The sequence below is a fragment of the Papaver somniferum genome, chromosome 3 (genome assembly GCF_003573695.1).
Source record: "Papaver somniferum cultivar HN1 chromosome 3, ASM357369v1, whole genome shotgun sequence".
NCBI lineage: Eukaryota > Viridiplantae > Streptophyta > Magnoliopsida > Ranunculales > Papaveraceae > Papaver > Papaver somniferum.
The window spans coordinates 173,956,363-173,973,453 of NC_039360.1; the positions used below are offsets into that span (position 1 = coordinate 173,956,363).

At 40.2% G+C, this 17,091-nt stretch overlaps 1 protein-coding gene across 1 annotated transcript; it reads left to right on the plus strand.

The window, feature by feature from the left end:
* The first annotated feature begins 75 nt into the window (after window positions 1–75).
* Window positions 76–16,888, plus strand: LOC113360355. The gene is made up of 2 exons (XM_026603870.1): window positions 76–549; window positions 16,553–16,888. The coding sequence occupies exons 1-2, from the start codon at window positions 76–78 to the stop codon at window positions 16,886–16,888; spliced, it is 810 nt and encodes a 269-aa protein (XP_026459655.1).
* The last annotated feature ends 203 nt before the right edge of the window (window positions 16,889–17,091 follow it).

A 17,091-nucleotide genomic window follows, 5' to 3' on the forward strand; every position in this document is an offset into this window, starting at 1 on the left:
CCTTGCACTGCTTACAAACCATAAAGAGGCATCAGGCAGGGTGACCCTCTATCACCATACCTCTTTATTATTGCTATGGAGGCTTTCTCAAGACAATTGCTTATGGCTGAACGTAACAAGAAGATTGAAGGTATCAAAATTGCACCTGGAGATCCTTCTATCTCCCATTTACTATTTGCAGAATATTGTTTACTATTTGCAAATGATGACCTCTTCAATGTCAACAATTTGTTGGAAGTTATTAAGGAGTTTGGAGATGCATCTGGGAAAATGGTGAACTTCACCAAATCTAGTGTATTCTTTAGTGTTAATGTTCCACCAAGATTCTTTAAAATCTTGTCTAGAAGATTAAAAGTTCCTCACATGAATCCAGAAGAAAAATATTTGGGAATGCCACTTCTGGTAGGGAAGAGCAAAAAGAAATGTTTCACTCATCTACTGGACAAAGTTAAAGGCATACTGTCAACTTACATGAGTTCAACTATGGCACAGTGTAGTAAATCTTTAATGATTAACACTATTACAAACACCATTCCATCTTATACTATTGTAGATGGTGGATTTTCGACAAGGGCTAAAATCGTAAACTCATAATTATAAGAAGCTCTGATCCAGCAATCAGACGTGAGTATTGAGACACGGGTCTCTCATCGAATTCTCAACGGAGGGTACTTTCTCTCAGAGTGCATGTAGGTATGTAGTCTCACGACTGGACAATGGCATATCTCATGAATACTGAACACTTTCAGTGATTATTTCTATATAGGATCACGAGATGGACGGCTCCTAGACAGCTTGCTCTGCTAGTATAGAGCGATAACGTCTTCAGGAACAAACAGTGAGTTTACCCTGACTATATAAAGGATATGACTTGCCGACAAGCTCATATCGGGATAATTAATGCTCCTAGAAAGCTTTCTCTGCTAGTATGGAACCACAAAGTTAATTATTCCTAATTAAGATTAATTCTGCCGTAACATTCACTACTGAATTCCCAGAATAATCTATTGTTGCTCATATTCCATGGTCGAATCCACGACTGGTCCCATGGAATGGCAATAACAATTGCTCATATTCCATGGTCGAATCCACGACTGGTCCCATGGAATGGCAATAAACAATTGTTCTGATTCTATGATCGAATCCACGGCTTGATCTCATAGAATAACAATAACTATATTATCTCATTACTCCGATTTCATGATCGAATCCACAACTGGTCTCATAAATGGTAATAGATAAAACTTAATTACTCCGATTCTATGGTCGAATCTACGATCCCATGGAATGGTAATGCTAACTTTATTATTCTGAATTTGTAGTCGAATCCTCAGCTGATCTTATGAATTAATAATAAACACCTTGTTACTCAGTTTTGTGAATTATTCTCCATTAGAATTCCACAATTAGTAATAAATAATCAACAACCGGGCGTCTGAGCTACCTCTAAGTAAGCCCCGATTCAAATGGTGAAGGTGTATTCAACGACGATACACGAACAGTCACCGCATGAACGAGTATTTCAAAATACAACGAAACGATGAACCTATGCAAAATAGGGAAGAAAATAATAAATAATTAAAAATATTGACCAGGGTGCTGGGAGCACGGACACACGACCGACCGACCGTGTCGTGGTCAATCCCACGCTAATTTTATATTTTTAATGCATTTTTATTATTTTCCATGATTTGATGAAAATTCTCTCATTTTATCAAATCTCCTTCGTCTCGAGGAAACTCCTCGGCTTCATGGTGTTTTCATAAACCCATGAAAATAATATAAAATTAAGGAAAAATAGTGTGGGGCGTGACCGTTGGCCAACCGGCCATGCCTTGGTCCCAGCCGGCCCCACACCTTATGGTTCCTCATTATTTTATTATTATTAATATTATTTCTCTGATTTCATGAAAAAACTCCTTGATTTCATGGTATTTTGCAAAAATTAGGAAATAGATAATATAAAATTATGAAAAACTCATGGGACCGGTCCCTAGCCGGTCCCACACGCCCCTTTATTTTATTTTCCTTGAATTTATCAAACTCCTTGATTTCATGGTATTTCTCTCAAATTAGGAAAAATTCCCTCAAACCATTAAAAATACATTAAAAATATATATAAAATTATGAAAACTTGTGGGACCGGGCCCTAGCCGGCCGGCCATGCCTCCCACGACCCCACACGCTCTTGTTTTTATTATTTTAATATTTTTGCTTCCTTGAACTCATGAAAACTCCTTCACTTCAGGGAAACTCCCTAAATTCATCAAAACTCTTTAAATAAATAATATATTTAAATAAAATAATGAAAAATATTATAAAATTAAGGGAAAGGTACCACGGGACCGTGGTCACGACTCGCCGACCATACCTTGGTTTCACGGTCCCACGCCTTTCATTCCTTTATTTTATAATTATTTTCCATCATCTCATGGTGTTTTCCTCAGTTTCAGCGAAACCCTAATTTTGGCATATTTTCTCGAATGGACGCTCAACTGCACGTCAGAAAATATCAAAATTCTCAGAACCGGGACATGGACGTCTTGGGGACACGAGCATGATATCTTAATCGAGCAAGATTGGCTCTTTGGCTTACAGAATCCGGTCCCATCAATTTTCATAGTTTTGACCTAATTTGCACAATTGCATGTATTAGGTCCAAGACTCTTCCAAACACTTTGGATTTTCATGAAGTGATCATCAGGCGTTCACGTGACTACCCAGGGCGGTTTCATGAACCCATGGCCGATCTCTCACTCCGTCATAATTAATTAGGTTTTCTCACCTAAGGCCCAGACGAGCATTTTCGAATAAATGATTAAACCAGCATTTAATCATTCTTTCACCAACAAGTCGTCAGCTCTTCAGGAGTTCTTTGTATTTGCTCACGTGAGCATATGAACACTACATGGTTTATCCACGGTCCCATGTAGTCCCTCCCTCCTTCGTCCCATGGTTAAACTTCTGACGAACCATGAATTGATCATCAATTGATCAAATTAGGGTTTTTGAATCCAAGGATCATTATTCCAGATTCCAAACTTAATAATTTTACGACGACCTCATGGTAATTAATTTTATTAATTATGCTCGGTTCAACGACCAGTATTCTAATTAATATTTTTGGTACGCTTCCAATGATCCATCAGATGAGCAACACATGCTCAGACGATCAAATATTCAACAATTCATCACATGAGCAACACTTGCTCAGATGATGAATATTTGCTCAAACCAAGGAATATTGGTTCAACAATCAATATTCAACGATTCATCGAATGAGTAATACTCGCTCACTTCATCGTAAGAACTATACCTCTGTCTCATGACATGTTCAATTCATGATTTTCAGAACATCATGTTCAACTCAGCAACTACATGGACTCATCATCCCATCAAACCACGAAGTCATCAATTGACTAACATACCACGATACGTCAATCGTGTCACTTTGGGGTGATATCACTTAGGGTTTTGGTCTGGAGGTCTACGGCACGTGAGTTCAAATATACGATGGAATGTGAGCAATTCGTGCAATCAGTTGAAGGAATTCACGAGGTAGTGGGTGGAAAATCGACCAAGTCTCCACTCGTTGAGAAACTGGTTTCAAACACGATCTCCACTTCCCCACTCCTTGATTCCATCAACTGTCACACTTCATGGGGTCATGGTGTCTAAAATTCCAGCAATATAAATAAGTCTCTGAATCATGATTGAATCATCAACATCAACAGTATCATCAATCTCACATCTCATTGACAACACGAGATCATCAACTCATCAATTGAGCAACTACTCTCAATTGAGCAATTTCAATCATTTAGAGCTTATCATATTCAGAATTCATACACCCACAATCTTTGATTACCATTGATTCCACACATTTCCCAGCTTCCCTCCTACAGATCAACCCATCCTCTCTTGTGACCGAATTTATTCTGGAACGGTCATTGTCTTGATTTAGGCCGGAGTACTACATATTGATCTCTCGAATCTAAAGCACCCCCTTTGCAGCGGTGCATCTTTGTGAGGTTTAACATTTCGCTCGGTTCGAGGAGTCTCCTCCGTACGGTCGTCTCCTCAATTCCTTAAAACCAGCAAATCGTTTTTCCCCATCTACAGATTGGCGACCACAGTTGGATATTAATCTCTCGGTTGCAATCTCAAGCTTTCACAAGATGGTTGGTCTTAGGTCTTCATCAGAAACTCCAAAGCCTAACCAGAGTATTTCAAATGGCGACATTCCTCATACTCGTCCGAACAACTCTGGTAATATTCGTCACTCCTACTTTACTACTCCTTTTCCCTCTATTGATGCGTTCGACGGAGAAATCCCATCATTGGCTGAATTGGCACGGAGACAAGAAATTCTGATTAGGAGCATCAATCGATTGAAGGAGGCAATCGATGAACTCTTAAACTATATGGTAGAATTAACAAAACTCTTGGGAGCAGAAGTGGTAGATCATCCTAGTGCTACTGCCAACGATACCCCTCAAACCAACAGCTTCACTACTTACGAAAATCCGGTGGACCAAGAAGTCACACATTTGATCGAAAATCTACGCGAACTCCTACACTTCTCCAGGGATCAGCGCACAGACACATTTTCAGCACTCAACCAGATATCATCCAGCGTGCAAATAACGCCACCAACACCATCAGTTGAAGAAGTCTCCCTAGTGCCTGGGCATTCGATCGACAACATCTCTTTTGGAGAAGAAGATCGCATGACGGATGAAGGACACAACCGAGCATTATATGTCACTGGTTTCATCAAAGGCACCGAATTCAGAAGAACTCTTGTCGACACCGGTGCTTCCACCAACATTGTCACTATGAAGACTCTCAGGCTGGCTAGATTCCCACAAGGTAAAATCGTTCGCTATCCCATCCTAATGATAATATTTGAAGGAAGTCAAAGCCATACATATGGATATGCATAAATAGATTTGAGGGTGGGGACGATTCGATTGAAAGCAAAGTTTCATGTGATCGAGCAAGAACCTGACTACCACATAATACTGGGACGCCCATGGCTCCATGATAACAAGGTGGTTCCTTCAACATACCATCAATGCATGAAGGCTCGGCTCGACAACAAGATCGTTCGCATTCCGGCTTCATCATCTCCTTATGCTCCCGTCTATGATACTGAGTTCCTTGAATCTCAAAAAGGCGTCCCGGAACCTCCAAGCAGGATTCGCAGTACTCAACTTCCAAGATGGAAGACTATCGAGAAGGCTGATAACGATCCGTCATCCTCAGCTGCTAAAATGATCAAGTCACCTACTATACCGACTAAACGCCATAATGATCAAGTCTCAACTCCAGGGTCAAACTTCACGACCGATCGAGATGTAGAAGGGATAGTCATTTATCGCCGACGGAAAGATTAGCAATTAATCGGGGAGAACGATGAAAAGTCTCCCCATCATGAATAACCGTGTCATAGTGAGCTATCACTTGAAGAAGAAGTCCAGTATGCCCCACGACAACTACAGGACGGCACTGACTCTACCACTGACGATCTTTAAATAATCAACATTGGGACTGAAGACGATCCAAGGATAATCCTGACAGTTCAACACTATCACCAGAGGAGCGGACCGAGCTAGTAAAATTATTAAAAGAATATCAAGATGTCTTTGCATGGACGTACAAAAAAATGCCGGGTCTGGATGACAAACTCGTCACCCATCACCTGCACATCGTCCCTGGTTCCAAAGCTGTCAAACAACCGCCCAAACAACTTAGACACGAAGTCGAGGATAAAATCAAGGTCAAAATCCAGAAAATGTTGGCAACAGGGTTCATCAAGCCTATTTTTCATCCAACGTGGATAGCAAATGTGGTACCTGTTAAGAAGAAAAATGGTCAAATCAGATGTTGTGTCGACTTCAGGAACTTGAATAAATGTTGTCCAAAGGATGATTTTCCTCTACCCAACATTGACATGATCGTCGATGCAACCAGTGGTCACGGTATGCTCTCATTCATGGACGGCTATAGTGGGTACAACCAGATCAAGATGTATGAACATGACGCCATCAAGACTGCGTTCCGTACTCCCATTGGGAATTTTCACTACACTGTGATGCCCTTTGGATTAAAGAATGCTGGTGCCACCTATCAACGAGCCATGACTGCCATATTCCATGACATGATGCACAAGCAAGTAGAAGACTATATTGATGATGTGGTGGTAAAATCGAAGACTCGTGCATCTCATCTCGAAGTTCTAAGGCAGGTGTTTGAAAGATGCAAAGAATACAAATTAAAAATTAATCCTTTAAAGTGCATATTCGGAGTTTCTTCCGGAAAATTCTTAGGATTCCTGGTCATGGCTGAAGGGATCAAAGTCGACCCAGACAAGGAAAAAGCTATTACCACCATGCCTCCTTCACGTACCGTGAAGGAACTACAGATCTTTATGGGAAAGGTAAATTATATTCGATTCTTCATTCCTGGATTAGCTCAACTCATTGATTCGTTCACACCTCTGCTGAAGAAAGGAGCAAGTTTCACCTGGACAGTTGTTCAACAAGAAGCTTTCCATAAAATACAACAAATATTATTGTCACCGGCCGTCATGAGGTCTCCAGTGCAGGGACGACCTCTAATTCTTTACATAGCCTCCAGTGACGTCGCCATCGGCGCACTCCTCGCTCAGGAAGACGACGAAGGCATCGAATGACCGATTTACTACTTCAGCCGCACAATGAGAGATGCTCAAATCCGATATCCAAAGGCCGAAAGAGAATTCCTGGCATTGGTACATGCAATCCATAAGTTCAGACATTACTTACTATCTAACAGGGTCGTACTCATCTCCAAAGCTGCTCCCATAAAGTTCTTGCTATCAAATCCATCCTTGATAGGGAGACCAGCGAAATGGCTACTCCAGATGTCAGAATTTGACATAGCTTGCACGCCACCTAAAGCCATCAAAGGTCAAGCGGTCTCAGACTTGCTCGCTGATTTTCCAGGGGAAGACACAAAAATACTACATGAAGAAGTGCCCGGCGAATTCCCAGACATCTTGGTCATCAAGAAAGAAACATGGCTTCTATACTTTGATTGATCTGCCACCCCTGGTAGTGACATCTGAGGAGCGGGCATAGTACTGGTGTCTCCATCTGGTGAAGTTTTCTCACATTCTTTCAAGTTAGATTTCCACTACACCAACAACTCAGCAGAATATGAAGCCTTCCTATTAGGATTATCCTTGGCCAAGCAAGCAGGAGCAACACACCTTGAGATAAAGGGGGATTCAAAATTATTGGTCAACTAGATGAATGGAACGTATTCTCTCAAGTAAATCACACTTGCTCCATTCAGAACCGAAGCTCAGCGACTGTTGACCTATTTTGCTGACGCAACGATCGTCCATACTGGACGGACTAACAATAGGCATGTTGATTGCCTAGAAACTCTCGCCTCCAAGCTGCAATTTGAAGGAGCAGAGAAAACGATCACTGTACAGAGGCGTACTGTATCTTCAACTTGGCTCACTCAGACAGAAGACATTCCAGCAAACGATTGGCGAGCACCCATCATTCTTGAATTGAGCAGCTCTGTTTCAGAAGGCCAAGTCAGCCTCAAAGAATTGAATAACTACTTCTTGCTCCATGGAGGACTATACTATTGAAACCCTGATGGATCTCTATCACGATGTCTTGGGAGCGACGAAGCGGAAGAACAACTCAAGTGCACACATGAAGAAATCTGTTGGCAAACGTTAGTGGTAACACTTTACAGAAAGCTTCAAAGAATGGGATACTACTGGCCATCCATGGAAACTCAGTCAAGAGATTTACAAGGATCTTGTCCTGATTGCCAAACACCTCCTCATCACCTGGAGGTTTTGACAGTCCACCACACTGGGGACTGAAAGGAGCCTTACATCAAATACATCCGGGATAACGAATTACCACTGGAAAAGAAGCAAGCAGTCAAACTCATTAAGAAAGATAAGAGATTCGTCTATCTCGATGGGATCTTATACCGCAAAAGCTTTGGTGGGAATTTACTGAGGTGCTTATCCGAACATGAAATCCCTACAATCCTGAAGGAAGTACATGATGGAGAATATTAAGGAAAGAGGAAACTATTTCTTCAAATTCATGAGAAATATTATTGGCCAACCATGGAAGATGATGCAGCCGCACACGTTCATAGGTGTCACCAATGCCAAACCCATGGTAATCTCATCCACACTCCTTGTCTCCCGTTGAATTCTGTTAATAGTCCGTGGCCTTTCTATAGCTGGGGACTAGATATCATTGGGAAGATCAATCCAGCATCTTCAAAACAACATGAATACATCATCACTGCGACAAAGTACTTCACCAAGTGGGTCGAAGCTATTCCTCTTCGAAGTACCACTGGAGTTACGATTGCCTCCTTCATCAAAGAGCACATAATATGCAGATTCGGAGTTCCTAAGCATATCATCACAGATAACAGAACTCCTTTTGCCAATCAAGATATTGAGAAGCTGCTCAATAAATATGGGATCAAACAAATCTTCTCCACGCCTTACTATCCACAAGGAAATGGTCAAGCAGAAAGTACCAACAAGACTTTGATCAGGATTATCAGTCGGACGATTCATGACAATCCTCGATCATGGCATGAGAAATTACCCATGGCTCTATGGACTTACAGAACTGCACCAAGGAGCTCGATCTGTACTTCGCCATATTCCCTTGTCTATGGAGCCGACGCCATACTTCGAGCAGAAACCAAAGTTCCCTCAGCCAGAATTGCAGCATCCAGTGGTGTACAATGGGATGAGGCTGAAATATCCAAATCAAGAATCGCGGAGCTAGATATGCTTGAATCAAGGAGATCCAAGGTGGAAAAATATATGGAAGATTAAAAACAGAGGATCTCCAGAGCCTACAACAAAATGGTAAGACCTCGAACATTTCAAGTAGGATATTTGGTATTAAAGACGGCAAAGCACATTCAACAAGACATGTCTGCTCCTAAGTTCTCTCCTAAATGGGAAGGGACGTATGTTGTTATCAAAGCAGTGTCTAGCGAATACTACAAAATTTTAGAAATCAATAGAGGAAAGGAAGGAAACATCATCAATGGCAAATGGCTCAAAGCTTATTATGCCTGACCCACGAAAAAAACTACCTCTTCATCATTTCAAGCATTTTCAAAAATGTAATTTCATTCCTCCAAAGAGCATGCGAATGCTCCTTTGTTCATTAAACATTTCATAAATGAGCAAAATTTGTTCATACCATGATCAACTGTTTCACTAACTAGAAACTCAGATTTATTCAAAAAACAACAACCACAAATGCTCACTCAGAGCAAACCATCCAGCAACGGATAATCCCTGTAAGAATCCTCGTCAAGCTTCTTCTGAAAAATCTTGGTCTTTGTCTTCAAGTCTTCGACCGCTTTCTCAACCCTTGCTGACTCCAGAGCCAGTATCCTCTCCTCATCCAGTAAAACAACATTCATGGAAATTACATCGGCAACCTCTGCCGCCTTATGAAACTTGATTATCTCAAGACGACGACGGAGCCAGCTTACATTGAATCGCAATATCTCACAATTCGAGATCATTTCATCCCATTTGTGCAGTTCATGGTTTTTGACGTCTCGCAAATGCATCTGGTTCATTTCCTCGATGATCGGCAATAGCCCCGCTACCGTGGTTAAAAGAGTTGGAAGAAAACCTTTCCACACTTCTGTGGTAGCAATGTGACCATACCTCTTCCAAATATTGGTGTACAGAGGCGCATGACATCTGGGAATCACGAATCCACCAACCACTTCATTGTCTGAGAAGGCATTAATCAATGGAGCTTCGAATAAGAGTCCTGCGGTTGGGTATTCACGAACATGGACATTGTCTCCAGTCTCCATGGATCCTGCAGAATCTTCACATGCCTGGTTGCTGATTTCCTCAACCTCAACCACGGTCACGGATTTTCCGTTCTTTCTTCGTCTAGCATCGACGACGACACGGACATCCGCCTATGATGAAACGAAGTAGTGTTAATCTCGGGACTCAGTACAATCTCAAGAGTTATAGGTTTACTTACAGACGATCCAGCTTCAACACGAGACGATCCATACCGGGCAGGATCTCTAACAGTCCGCTTAGGCCTTGCATTATGAGGAGTAGCATTCTTCTTACAGTCCTACGACAAATTATTGTCTTGTGATCAACAATCTCAATCGAACAGAGACAAGAAAGGATAAGAAGAAGAAGTGTACAACTTACTGAGATAGACGTTGCTATTTCACGCTTCGACTGAAGATCATCTTGAGAAGAAATGTTATTGCTCGACATGACGGCAAGGAGGTAGGATCAAAACTTCTCTGCACGATGAAACTGACTCAAGAATGGAAGAAATATTTGCGTGGATCATAGATTTGGAGTCTTGAAGATATATATATCAGGCGATAGTCATCACTCGCGAATAGTCAATTCAGTTACGAGTTTCACTGAAACCATAGGCTTCAAAGATCGATACTGAAGACGCGGAGGAAAATAACGCACTGGGGACTGACTATCACGGGTCAAAGGATATGCCACGTGGCCTTGTACACGTCATGAATTCTCAGCCGTGTGTTATGTTACTTCTCATGAAAATCGACAAGTCATGATGAATTTGGATGTATGGACATTGGTCCATGTCATGGATTAGAAGAAATCGACGTTAACAAAATGTTCATCATTCAGAAGAAAAGTCTAATTGAAGTAAAGTCATTTAAACAGTCAAAAGAAAGATATCCACTATGAAGACTAAAAGGGAATACTCTAACTTTTAAAGAAGATGGAAGTAAAACTACTCGTCGGACTCATCCGAATTGTCAGATTTATCGTCACTATCCTTCCCGGAATCATCTTCTTCAGAGTCACTTTCAGAATCACTGGTGAAGTCCGGTGGACAGAAGATAATATCATCATCATCTGAACCCGAGTCATCTTCTGCTGTAGCTTCATCTTCAATTTTCTTCATCATCCTCTGATGCTCTCTTTCATATCGATCAGGCTTAATGTAACGCTCGGATGGTTCCCATGTGATCTCTCCTTCAAAAGCATCAACATCAGAATCAGAAGGAACTCCATCCAAGAATCGACGCTTCTCCTCAACCCTCTGTCTCTTACGCCGGGTGCGATCTTTCTCACGTTGACGGGCATCCTCTTTTTTGTCTTCAGCTCCTCTTTTCTTGAGTTCAGAAAAAGAGACTCTTCGCTCACCCAAGGGAACATTAGGATTCGCCCCTTCATGGGAAACCCTAGCCTTTGATTTCGCTACAAGAGCGTCAGAATCCTCATCAGAAGAGCCAGAGGAAGAAGAGGAATACCAGTAGTCGTAATTGCTGTTGTTGTTGGTCGACATTTTATGGAACCGGAAGATCAAAGATTACTACTATGTAAACAAACCAACATCATCAAAAAAGGTAACTCTGAACTCTTACCTATTTACAATTCTACTAATGGTAGTAGTTATTCCGTAAGAGTTAACACGATAAAGTTAGTTCGTTTCCTAATACCTGCGATAATGAACGAGACTTTATTAATTTCCGAAACTGATTTTCATGAAATCGCGAACACACTTTTCATAATGTGAACATTCACACAACCGACCTATGAAGTTTATAACAATAAAATATTTCATCATAAATATATTGTCTATCTTCAAAGGTTCCTCAAAACACACGTTTTGATTTTTTTCAAAACAACAATTAATGCATCGTTGCTCACATAAATTCTCAAAGATTTTATCTAATGAAAACAAACTCATGCAAATAAAATATACCATCCTATTTTGCACAATATATGTCACGGCTGCATATATAAAAAAAAAACTATTTTTCCTTCGTATCGTCGTTATTTGTCTTTAAAACGAAGGTTTATTTCAAAATACTGTGAAAGCTCACATCTCATACATATGATAAAGTTTTGTATTTACATTAAATCTCATAAGAAAATTTTTATCACTGGACACAAGTTCATCATATGAATTTTCCTTCGAGTCGTCGTAATTTACCTTTAAAACGAAGGATTATTTCGATTTCGTGAAAATTTACTCCTTTTATGATAAATGCGTGGTACACATGAAAGCTCATACACTAAGTTTTATCACTTGACCTAAGTTCATATATTAAAAAAAAAAATCTCTCCTAAATCAGGGATTATAGTTAGTTTTCAGAAACTAACGATCGAACGAACATACGTTTTCAAAAACGAGGGTTTTTCATAAAACTCACACCAATATATACACACATGTATATGGTTTCATCATGAACATGAACAACTCATGAAGGTCACAACATCATCAAACATCAAAAAAAAAAAGCACGCACCTGGTCGGCCATAAGTTGGCCGGCGACAACGACGACTGGCTGCGACGACGGCGGCGATCAGGTGGCGGCGCAACTTCAAGCTTCTCCTTTTGTACAATTTTTTTTCTTCCAAAACCTAATTTTCCAAGGATTTCCTTATTGGGCCCGGCCCGCGAATCCTAACCGACCACGGACTCGTCGTCCAAACCAGCGGTTCAACACCAATTTATGCTCATCAAACGACGCTCCAATCATGACATTGAAGCCTTCATCAATTCGTGGTTTTCTCATGCTCTCTAAACCCGGTAACGTCTCAACTTACGACTAAGTTCAATTACTGGTATTATTATTTATGGCCGGAAAATCACCATTCAATGCTGACTGAGGAACACAACTTTCCTCAGTAAGCAGGGGACTTAATGTAGATGGTGGATTTTCGACAAGGCCTAAAATCGTAAACTCATAATTATACGAAGCTGTGATCCAACAATCAGACGTGAGTATTGAGACACGGGTCTCTCATCGAATTCTCAACGGAGAGTACTTTCTCTCAGAGTGCATGTAGATATGTAGTCTCACGACTGGAAAATGGCATATCTCATGAATACTGAACACATTCAGTGATTATTTCTATATAGTATCACGAGATGGACGGCTCCTAGACAGCTTGCTCTACTAGTGTAGAGCGATAACGTCTTCAGGAACAAACATCGAGTTTACCCTGACTATATAAAGGATATGACTTACCGACAAGCTCATATCGGGATAATTAATGCTCCTAGACAGCTTTCTCTGCTAGTATGGAACCACAAAGTTAATTATTCCTAATTAAGATTAATTTTTCCGTGACATTCACTGTTGAATTCCCAGAATAATCTATTATTGCTCATATTCCATGGTCGAATCCACGACTGGTCCCATGGAATGGAAATAACAATTGCTCCTATTCCATGGTCGAATCCACGACTGGTCCCATGGAATGGCAATAAACAATTGTTCTGATTCTATGATCGAATCCACGACTTGATCTCATAGAATAGCAATAACTATATTATCTCATTACTCCGATTTCATGATCGAATCCGCAACTGGTCTCATAAATGGTAATAGATAAAACTTAATTACTCCGATTCTATGGTCGAATCTACGATCCCATGAAATGGTAATGCTCACTTTATTATTCTGAATTCATAGTCGAATCCTCAGCTGATCTTATGAATTAATAATAAACATCTTGTTACTCAGTTTTGTGAATTATTCTCCACCGAATTACACAATTAGTAATAAATAATCAACAACCGGGCGTCTGAGCTACCTCTAAGTAAGCCCCGATTCAAATGGTGAAGGTGTATTCAACGACGATACACTAACAGTCACCGCACGAACGAGTATTTCAAAATACAACGAAACGATGAACCTATGCAAAATAGGAAAGAAAATAATAAATAATTAAAAATATTGACCAGGGTGCTGGGAGCACGGACACACGACCGACCGACCATGTCGTGGTCAATCCCACGCCAGTTTTATATTTTTAATGCATTTTTATTATTTTCCATGATTTGATGAAAATTCTCTCATTTTATCAAATCTCCTTCGTCTCGAGGAAACTCCTCGGCTTCATGGTGTTTTCATAAACCCATGAAAATAATATAAAATTAAGAAAAAATAGTGTGGGGCGTGACCATTGGCCAACCGGCCATGCCTTGGTCCCAGCTGGCCCCACACCTTATGGTTCCTCATTATTTTATTATTATTATTATTATTATTATTATTATTTTATTTTTTTTTACAAAAACCACTCAGGGCATTTTATTAGCAAGACGAAAGTGTGTATATTACAAGTCGGTAGAAGGCAACCTAGCAACAAGCTGGGTGCCGACATCTTTTTGAATAATAATACCTAGCCTATGGAATAATAATAATAATAATAATAATTATTATTATTATTTCTCTGATTTCATGAAAAAACTCCTTGATTTCATGGTTTTTACAAAAATTAGGAAATGAATAATATAAAATTATGAAAAACTCGTGGGACCGGACCCTAACCGGCCGACCATGCCCTAGACGGTCCCACACGCCCATTTATTTTATTATTATTTATTTTATTTTCCTTGAATTTATCAAATTCCTTGATTTCATGGTATTTCTCTCAAATTAGGAAAAATTCCCTCAAATCATGAAAGATACATTAAAAATATATATAAAATTATGAAAACTTGTGAGACCGGGACCTAGCCGGCCGGCCATGCCTCCCACGGCCCCACACGCCCTTGTTTTTATTATTTTAATATTTTTCCTTCCTTGAACTCATGAAAACTCCTTCACTTCAGGGAAACTCCCTAAATTCATCAAAACTCTTTAAATAAATGATATTTTCATAAAATCATGAAAAATATTATAATACTAAGGGAAAGGCACCACGAGACCGTGGTCACGAATGGCCGACCATACCTTGGTTTCACGGTCCCACGCCTCTCATTCCTTTATTTTATAATTATTTTCCATCATCTCATGGTGTATTCCTCAATTTCAGCGAAACCCTATTTTTGGCATATTTTCTCGAATGGACGCTCAACTGCACGTCAGAAAATATCAAAATTCTCAGAACTGAGACATGGACGTCTTGGGGACACGAGCGTGATATCTTGATCGACCAATATTGTCTCTTTGGCTTACAGAAGCCGGTCCCATCAATTTTCACAGTTTTGACCTAATTTGCACAATTGCACGTATTAGGTCCAAGACTCTTTCAAACACTTTGGATTTTCATGAAGTGATCATCAGGCGGTCACGTGACTACCCAGAGCCGGTTTCATGAACCCATGGTTGGTCCCTCACTCCGTCATAATTAATTATGTTTTCTCACCTAAGGCTCAGACGAGCATTTTCGAATAAATGATTAAACCAGCATTTAATCATTCTTTCACCAAAAAATCGTCAACTCTTCAGGAGTTCTTTGTATTTGCTCACGTTGGCATATGGACACTACATGGTTGATGCACGGTCCCATGTAGTCGCTCCCTCCTTCGTCCCATGGTTAAACTTCTGACGAACCATGGATTGATCATCAATTGATCAAATTAGGGTTTCTGAATCCAAGGATCATCATTCCAGATTCCAACCTTACTAAATTTACGACGACCTCATGGTCATTAATTTTATTAATTATGCTCGGTTCAATGACCAGTATTCTAATTAATATTTTTGGTACGCTTCCAATGATCCATCAGATGAGCAACACATGCTCAGACGATCAAATATTCAACAATTCATCACATGAGCAACACTTGCTCAGATGAAAAATATTTGCCCAAACCAAGGAATATTGGTTCAACAATCAATATTCAACGATCCATCGAATGAGCAATACTCGCTCACTTCATCGTAAGAACTATACCTCTGTCTCATGACATGTTCAATTCATGAGTTTCAGAACATCATGTTCAACTCAGAAACTACATGGACTCATCGTCCCATCAAACCACGAAGTCATCAATTGACAAACATACCACGAGACGTCAATCGTGTCACTTTGGGGGGATATCACTTAGGGTTTTGGTCTGGCGGTCTACGACACGTGTGTTCAAACACACGATGTAATGTGAGCAAATCGTGCAATCAGTTGAAGGAATTCACGGGTAGTGGGTGGAAAATCGACCAAGTCTCCACACGTTGAGAAACTGGTTTCAAACACGATCTCCACTTCCCCACTCCTTGATTCCATCAACTGTCACACTTCATGGGGTCATGGTGTCTAAAATTCCAGCAATATAAATAAGTCTTTGAATCATGATTGAATCATCAGCATCAACAGTATCATCAATCTCATGTCTCATCGACAACACGAGATCATCAACTCATCAATTAAACAACTACTCTCAATTGAGCAATTTCAATCATTCAGAGCTTATCATATTCAGAATTCATACACCCACAGTCTTTGATTACCATTGATTCCATACATTTACCAGCTTCCCTCCTACATATCAACCCATCCTCTCTTGTGACCGAATTTATTCTGGAACGGTAATTGTCTTGATTTAGGCCGGAGTACTACAGATTTATCTTTCGAATCTAAAACACCCCCTTTGCAGTGGTGCATCTGTGTGAGGTTTAACATTTCGCTCGGTTCGAGGAGTCTCCTCCGTACGGTCGTCTCCTCAATTCCTTAAAACCAGCAAATCGTTTTTCCCCATCTACAAATATGAGATGCTTCCAGATTCCAAAGGATACCATTAAAGAAATTACGGCTTCACAAAGGGATTTCTGGTGGGGTTTTGATGAGAAGAAAGGTACCTATGTCACATCCTGGAAGGATCTAAACTTGCACAAGGACATTGGTGGGCAAGGATTTAGAGACCTAAAAAATTTAAATAATGCATTGTTAATAAGAGCTACTTGGAGGATATGCACCAATTCTGATGCTGAATGGGTGAAATGCTCGTCTGCCAAAATACTTCACATATACAAGTTTGCTTCATGCCACAGTAAAGAAGGATTGTTCATGGGCATCGAAGGGTATTCAGAAAAATATGGATTTTATAAAAAAACATAGTTGTTGGCGTGTGGGAGATGGTTCTCAAATAAAGATTCGGGTGGATGTTTGGGTTATAGACATGGAAGGACCACCAGTACCAAAAGCAGAAGCTCTAAACAATGAAGACTATGTCTGGGTAAAGGAGCTCATTCACCAAGATGGCAATAAATGGAATTCTGAGTTGGTCCATTATTTTTTCGATCACAACACAACTGAGTTGA